Source organism: Durio zibethinus, chromosome 28 (genome assembly GCF_047325235.1).
Source record: "Durio zibethinus cultivar Kanyao isolate XHJ-2024 chromosome 28, ASM4732523v1, whole genome shotgun sequence".
In the NCBI taxonomy this organism is placed as follows: Eukaryota; Viridiplantae; Streptophyta; class Magnoliopsida; order Malvales; family Malvaceae; genus Durio; species Durio zibethinus.
In genome coordinates, this window is record NC_143189.1 from 6,711,583 (window position 1) to 6,720,155 (window position 8,573).

Here is an 8,573-nt window from a genome sequence, read left to right on the forward strand (position 1 = left end):
CAAGAAAGATAAACTGTTGAATTTTCATAGATCAGACGGCTGATAGATGAAAAAAACTGAAGAGTGAATACAACAAAAGCAAGGGGTTTTTGCAATTGTGATTAAAACCCCATATGCAATGTGAATTGTCGTAAAATCAAAATTCAGAGCTGGACTGGTTTTTTGGGGTTGGGTTCGGGATTTGGGGTTGGCATTTACTCTTTATCTCATCATTGGGATCTTTTTTCCTTTTTTTTTTTTTCTCTCTTTCATCCCTTCAAAGAAAAAAAAAAAAAAGCCTCCTCTGCAATGATACCGACTCGTGATTGGAGCAGTGTAGAGGAAAAAGGGCCTGGTGGACCATCGTCTCACAATGAAACATGCTGCACCATATTCCGAAGGAGCATGATGTTTGTTGTACTTTATTTATAAGAAAAAAAAGTGAATTTCCTTAAAAAAAAAAAAAGAAGACTAAAGATTGATGTAACCAGCAAGAAAAGGTATTGAGATCATGGTATGTCTAATCTACAATTATTTATTATATTATTATCTACCTTTATTTTATTTTTATCTTTTTTTGGGTCTTAGTGCCCTTCTAATTTATTTATTAGATGTTACACGCAAACGCCTCTTTCTTCCTTCCTTTTTGGTTTAAAAACCCACAACTTGGAAACTTGAAACTACACTTCCAAAAGACATTGCAGTACTTCTCTCCTTCATCTTTGGTTTTACCTTGTCTTATAAGGAGCAAAGCTAGACTTCAGCTACGGAAGATAAAATGGAGGACTCTTCAGATCAAAGAGAAACGTCTCACCAAGAAATTCCTAGAAGACAGAAGGGTGGCCTTATTACCATGCCATTCATTATAGGTACATTCATTCAAAGGGATAAACAAAACAGTTCTTTCTTTTGCATTGTGTTTAATTGTTTGTAAAAAGTTTTACCATATTTTTCTGGTGATCTTTCCTGCTTTTTCTGTATCTTTCAATCTTTGTTTTTGGGATTTAAGTAAAGCAGCAAATCATGCAAAAGTACCCACATCAAATACTTGTCCTTTTTACATGGAATTCTGCTATTGGTATAATCTTAAAAGTTTAAGATGACTTCTCATGGTGATTTTGAAACTAAGTCTTGAGATTTTCGTTTTGAAATGCAGCCAATGAATCATTTGAGAAGGTGGCAAGCTATGGGCTGGTTACCAACATGATACTGTACCTGATTAAAGACTATCACATGGGAGTTGCTAAAGGCACCAATATTCTCTTCTTCTGGCAAGCTGCTACCAATTTCACTCCTATTTTGGGTGCTTTCGTCGCTGATTCATACCTGGGTCGTTTCCTCACCATTGGCTTGGGGTCCATTTGTAGTCTCTTGGTAACTTTTCTCCTTAATCCCATCTCTCTTTTATGGCCATTTCCATTAAGTTTTATGATGTTCTTGAGTTATAGTCATATCATTTTCTTCTTATGGTCATTGTTTACATGAAGTCTAACTTTGAGTGAAATAATTGATAATTATATATGTTGACAAGTACTAAGACAATTATTAATTAAGTGGGAGATAATGGCCAGCTTTAGCTTAAGAAAGAATGTCGCTTGGATTGGGATCTTGTTTTATTTTATTCCATTTGCTAAGTTAGCGCCAGTCATAAAGGGTTTGTCCCGGCAGCCCACGTGAATGTAGGAAACATCTGACTTTTTGGCCCGAACGTACTACCATCAGTTCATTATTATTGGTGAAAAAACCTGGTGCTATAAAAAATGAGTCAGGACCGTGGAGACTGCTGCTCTCTCTACTTATTCAGTTTTTCTTTCATGTAAAAGTCTACTATATGCCACTCGAGCTAAAACCAGGGTCGTTGAAGTGGGTGGGGTTTTTGGCTGTAGGCCTTGGACTGGAATAATCATGCTCCTTTCTTGTACCAAAGGTTATTTTTTTCAAACAATAAGTGCTGAAATTTCAACAGAAAGTATAATTTCTCAAGTACCTATGCTTAGGGAGACTGAATAATGGAAGGAATTTAAGAAAATTCCTCCTATATAGAATTATATATAGCTGGTTAGAAGCTTAAAGTTTATGATCTGATTAGTAAATAATGTAAAAGAGTTTGCTTCATCCTAATGTGTTCCAAAAACCAAACTCCCATGATCAACTAGAATTCATCAATGTGTAATTCACTTTTATTTTCAACAACTTGGTGCATGGTCCCGAATAATACCCATTTTTTATTTATTCCTCATAAATAAAGACTTTGCATTGTATTTTTTCTTTTACTACTAAATTTATAACAAAAAAAATTTTAAACGACCGAAGATTAATTAAAGGTACACTTGAGCATGTTTTTCTGGAGTCTTTCACCTAGGCTCAAAAATGGTATGGGTCAAAGCTTCTTGGCCTAGGGAGAGTAATTAGCGAGGCGCCTTGGAACATAGGTGCAGGCTTTGACAACACTGCTAACAAGACAAAAGTCTCTGAGGATAGACATTTCATGCTCATCAGCGTTGGACCGACTTGGTGCTGAAGTTTCCTTTGATAGACCCTGTTACCAGCCCTGAGAACGCTGCTATCAAAGAAAAAAAAAATAGTGGAGGCAGACATTTTATGCTTGTCGGCACTGGACCAGCTTTATGAAAAAGTTACTTTTGATTATCTGATTCTATTATTAGGTCAGTGAAAAGATAATCTGCATAGAGAGCGTTTTTCAGCACTGATCCAGACTGGTGCAATCCAATCCAAGTGTTGGAGGGTGAGCAGCTTGTCTTCCGAATCATTTAATTATGTTCTCCCATGGGGGCCAAAAAGAAATAGGGCTAGCTAGTTTGCACTTTAAGTTCATTTAGGCACAACCTGATAATGGATTTGTGGTCCTTTAATTAGCACCTCCTAACTTCACAAGAATGGGAATAAACGCAATTGATTGATTGAGCTTAGGACTTCTAACCAATCATTTGTGGTTGGTTACTGATCCAGGAGGTGATGGACACATAGACTTACTTGAAATGTAGCCAGAGTACAATCCTGAATTTCTGGTTATTTTGGATTTTTATGGCACAGAATGGTAGACACTGATGGAAATGATCATATTATCTAAGACACAAATCTCAGACCATTGTTGTTTAGGGTGAGATTCAACTATTAAATAGAGGTCATTTCTGTTGGAAATTTTTTATATAAATTAAAGAGTAAAGGTTAATATACTTTTAGGATAAATATTGCTTGGGCTAGAAAAGTGTATATTTTTAACTAAATATGATAGCCAAGTGTTAAGAATTCTTTGAGAGTGACTTTTGTCAACAACCTCTTATAATGAGCACTGAATCACAATTTTTCTATTTTATTTTATCTTTAATGCAGCTGGTTAAATATATTGTAATCTCAATCCTTTTGATGTAGAGGTTCAAAAACTTATTTAGAATTCCTACACATAGATACATTCCAACATATTATTCCACATATCCAATACATTATTGTGAATTTCCCAAAATTTCAACATATTCATCGTATACCATAAGTAGCTTCAACCAATGCCTTGCACCATATGGCCTAATTAGATACACTATATTATGCCTAGTCATGAGAATGATCCTGACATCGAACGCTACAGGGGATGATACTTTTATGGTTAACAGCCATGATTCCACAGTCAAAACCTCCACCATGCTATCTATTGACTACGAGCTGCAGATATCCAACAGCAGCTCAAATGACTCTGCTAATTTCTTCATTTGTTCTCATTTCCATTGGAGCTGGTGGTGTTAGACCATGCTCCTTGGCATTTGGAGCTGACCAATTGGACAGAAGAGATAATCCAAAAAACGACAGGGTCCTAGAGAGCTTCTTTGGTTGGTACTATGCTTCAGCAGCTATTTCTGTTCTAATTGCACTGACGGGTATTGTCTATATTCAAGATCATCTTGGATGGAGAGCAGGCTTTGGAATTCCAGCAATCCTAGCGTTGCTGTCCGCTCTTGTGTTTTTCCTTGCTTCTCCCCTCTATCTCAAGCAAAAAGCAAGCAAGAGCTTGCTTACTGGCTTTGTACAAGTAATTGTTGTTGCTTATAAAAACAGAAACCTGACATTTCCACTCCCAAACTCAAGTGGAAGTTACCATCACGAAAGGAATTTAAAGATTGTTGCACCAACTGACAAGTTAAGGTACAAACGACAATAGAACTATATATCGTTTACCATTTTAGATGTTGTGCTTGAATGTTTTAATTAGCCTTTTTTAATTAACTTGTTGCTTTTGTGCTCTTAGATTTTTGAATAAAGCTTGTATCATCAGAAATCCTGAACAAGACATAGCCTTGGACGGCTCAGCCTCGAACCCATGGAGTCTTTGCACAGTAGAGCAAGTGGAAGAGCTAAAAGCACTTATTAAGGTCTTACCATTATGGTCTACTGGCATCATCATGTCCATGAATTTAAGCCAAAATTCTTTCCCTGTGCTACAGGCTAGCTCTATGGACAGACACCTTACAAAAAGGTTTCAGATTCCTGCAGGCTCTTATGGAATGTTCAACATCATTTCCCTTGCACTATGGGTTATTCTCTATGATCGTGCGATTCTCCCCATGGCATCGAAGATCAAGGGTAAACCAGTAAGGATCGGTGTCAAACTAAGGATGGGAATTGGCCTATTTCTTACCTGCATGGCTATGGTAGTTTCAGCAATTGTCGAGAACGCCAGACGAAGAAAAGCAATCAGGGATGGGTTTCTAAACGATACTCGTGCAGTTTTGGACATGTCTGCTATGTGGCTTGTCCCACAATTTTGCTTGAATGGCTTAGCTGAGGCTTTCACTGCAATAGGGCAGACAGAGTTCTTTTATTCCGAGCTACCCAAGAGTATGTCAAGCATTGCTGCTGCTCTCTTTGGACTAGGATTGGCTGTGGCTAACTTGTTAGCTAGTGTTGTAGTGAGCATTATTGACAACATTACCTCAAGAGGCGGGAAAGAGAGTTGGGTTTCGAGTAATATAAACAAAGGTCGCATAGACAATTACTATTGGGTTCTCGCTATATTGAGTTTCATCAATCTACTCTATTACTTTCTTTGTGCTTGGGCTTATGGACCTTGTGGTGAACAAGCAACAAAAGTAGGCGATGCCGGGAACGGTTTGAAAAAGGAAGAAGAGTTGTCTAATCTAGGGACCAAGGTTAGAGATGAAGGGAATGGCTTGAAAGATGAAGAAGAGTACTAATCCAAAGCCCCTGGTATTTGCTATCTTGATGAGTGTTTCAAGTCTTGGAATGACTGTTGCAGTTAAAATTTGCCTACATAGTCTTGTGCTAGTAACTAGGAATAGTTTTTGAAATCATGCTTCTTTTATGCATTATTTACTTGTGTGAATTTCTCTAAACTCTGTGCCTTATACCATTCTTTACCTCTTTTACATTAATTGTATTTTGTTACATTATTATATTGCAGTAAATAGTGGTTGGTTTGATGGTTTAGTCTTGGATTTACATTCAGCAATGTTTGCAGGTTCTTGATAACTAAAAATTTATTTGACAATTAGTGTATATATTTTTTTAAGCATCAATGTTGATTGGAAAACAATTTCCTACGGACTTTCAACGCATTCGATGCCTGTTGGAATCAGAATATTGCACTTTGAAACATCCCTAGTTGTCTTATTTGAACTCTTTGAATCATCTGAAAAAGAAAGGCACTGCAATTACAATAAACATATCTATGGTTAAAATTATTTTGTGTACAAAATTTATTGAGAGCTATGTCTCGTTTTTGCTAGTTCTTTTTGTTTGCAAAACAAGATGGAATCTGGAAACCTTAATTATTGACGTCCAAAGATTGTTTGCTACTGCCATGACAAACCTGAAAATGCACCATTGGTGATGAACCATTTAGCAAGAAACTCCTTGTCTGTAGCATTAGAGTCATAGTTACATGAATGGTTTAAATCCTAGTATACCGTAAAAGATCATTTTCTCTTGCAGATATACCATTTTTCATCACTTGTTTGACTTTCTCTCCCTAATCACAACAAAGAAGAAGAAAACATGATAGACAGACAAACCATTCCCCACCTTCTTTCATGCCAAACGCAAGCAATCTTAGTCCGCATCCCATTGTCCTTTTACTCATTGGTACCCACCACCTCTGATTCCTTCCTTCCAGCGCACATCCTCCTCTACACTTACCGATGTACGTAAACATGCAAACAAAGAAAAAGAAAACCAAAAAATTATGGCTTGTATCGCGGTCGGTGACACGATTTCCGATGGCACTCTCTCTCATACCGATGAGGCTAATCAGTAAAAAGGTCATTTTCAGGGGCGTAGCCAAATATATTTTTCAACAGGATTCTATTTTAATTTTCCTTATAAAAATATAATATTATATTTATATTATTGAAGAAATTTTATGTTAAATCCGAAAGTTTTAACTTTATAACAGTATAAATTATCATGTTACTTAATTAAAAAATTAGTACAATGATAATAAAATATTATTTCAAATTTAGCGTTTCATCCTCCATAAATTTTGTAAGTTGAGCAAAGTTTCATTTTATTCTTAGTTTATTATTCTTTTTTTTTTTTCCTAAAAGAAAAGGCAAATGATATGTTTTGAGTAAACAATTTTTTATGAAATTATATATATTAAAAAATTATAATCATAATTAAATAATTCTCAATATATATCAAAACAATTAAATTTCAACCTAAAAGACCTAAAAGTTTGAAGATTTCTTTTTTATTACCGAGAAAAGATTTCATGAATAAGTAAATAATATTTTTCAAATAAATAATAATTGTCATAACGTCTAGATCTGGAGATCTATCGCTAGACATTGACTTTTAAGAGTCGCCACCAATCTTTTTTGTCTAGATACGATTGACCATCTAAGGAATCTGTCCTTTCAAAGAACACCTAAGTTTAAGAGTCCCTAAAAGAATATGTTCATGTCTACTAACCAGAACAGGGTTCGGGAGTTCGGTTACGTGTGAGGAAGGTTATAGCACCCTCACAACGCCCATCAAAAGATGGTATCAGCTTAAATTTGTGTTATCCAATGAGCCTTAAAATTTTACGAAGTAATTAATTGTTGAAAATTATTCTCAATTTACTCTAATACTTTTAGCAAAAAACTGAGAAAATTCCCTCACCTCAAAGAGTATACAAGAAAAACTACTGTTTCACTCGTACAGGCTCCGTCGTCGGATTATTTAAAGAAAAAATCAAAATCAAAATCAAAATAAAAGGGAAGGAAAAGATGATTGTTCTTGTGCAGAAAAAATTGATACTTTCAACTTTTTTCCAAAAATATTTTTTGGAAACTTTTATTATCAAGGAAAATTGATACTTTCAACTTTTTCTCAAAAATATTTTTTTGAAACTTTGATTTTCAAAGAAAATTGATACTTTCAACTTTTCCTCAAAAATCTTTTTTTTTTGAAATTTTATTTTTAAAGAAAATTGATACTTTCAACTTTTTCTCAAAAATATGTTTTTGAAACTTTGATTTTCAAAGAAAATTGATACTTTCAACTTTTTCTCAAAAACCTTTTTTTGAAATTTTATTTTTAAGAAAAATTGATACTTTCAACTTTTCCCAAAAAATATTTTTTTGAAAATTTATTTTTAAGGAAAATTGATACTTTCAACTTTTTCCCAAAAATATTTTTTGGAAACTTTGGTTTTCAAGGAAAATTGATACTTTCCCCAAAAATATTTTTTTTGAAACTTTGATTTTCAAGAAAAATTGATATTTTCAACTTTTCCTTAAAAATATTTTTGAAAACTTTGATTTTCAAGGAAAATTGATACTTTCAACTTTTCCCCAAAAATATTTTTTTTGAAACTTTGATTTTTAAGAAAAATTGATATTTTCAACTTTTCCCCGAAAATATTTTTTTTATTTTTATTTAAAGAAAATAAAATAATAAAACAAAATAAAAGTGAAAATAAAAAAATAAAATAAAGAAAAGTAAAACAAAAATAAAAAAATAAAATAAAGGTAAAAAGAATACTAAATAAACCTAATCTAATAAATAAATAAATAAATAACAAATAAAAAAAAACCTAGAGCGGCTCGGAGTACGGCTCGGCTCGGCTCGACTCAAGGAAGAGAAAACGGCTCGAAGAAGCGGCTTGGAACCTCGGCTTAGCTCGACTATCGGCTCGGAGGGGGGAGACACACACGGGTCAGGATGCGGGTCGACGCTCGGGTCGGATCGAATCTTGACAAAACGTGCGGATTCTCTAGGTCACTTAAGGCAAAAACGACGTCGTTTTGGGAAGGTATATAAGGCTCTTCCTTTTGTTTTTTGACAGAAACCTTCTCCCCTCTCTCTCTCTCCTTCCTTTTTCCTCTCGCTTCTCTCTAAAAGGTCGAAGAACTCCAGTTGAATGTTCATCGGATTCTGGATTTTTCGTCAGAATCTGGGTTTTTCATCGAAAAGTTGGTCGGTTTCTGGGATCTTTCATCGAAAATTGGGTAGCTCACCGAAAACTTCAAAGTTGACTGGAATCATTGCCGAAAAATTCAACCTTCGTCGAAAAAATCACCAGAATATGAAAATTTTCCAGAAATTTCTAGAAAAATTTCGCCAAAAATCTCTAAAAAATT

At 34.6% G+C, this 8,573-nt stretch overlaps 1 protein-coding gene across 1 annotated transcript; it reads left to right on the forward strand.

Annotated features, from left to right (window-relative positions):
- Positions 1-661: 661 nt before the first annotated feature.
- Positions 662-5,436, forward strand: LOC111274544 (protein NRT1/ PTR FAMILY 1.2-like). The gene is made up of 4 exons (XM_022859263.2): positions 662-848; positions 1,136-1,353; positions 3,584-4,134; positions 4,238-5,436. The coding sequence occupies exons 1-4, from the start codon at positions 758-760 to the stop codon at positions 5,181-5,183; spliced, it is 1,806 nt and encodes a 601-aa protein (XP_022714998.2). The 5' UTR covers positions 662-757; the 3' UTR covers positions 5,184-5,436.
- Positions 5,437-8,573: the final 3,137 nt, after the last annotated feature.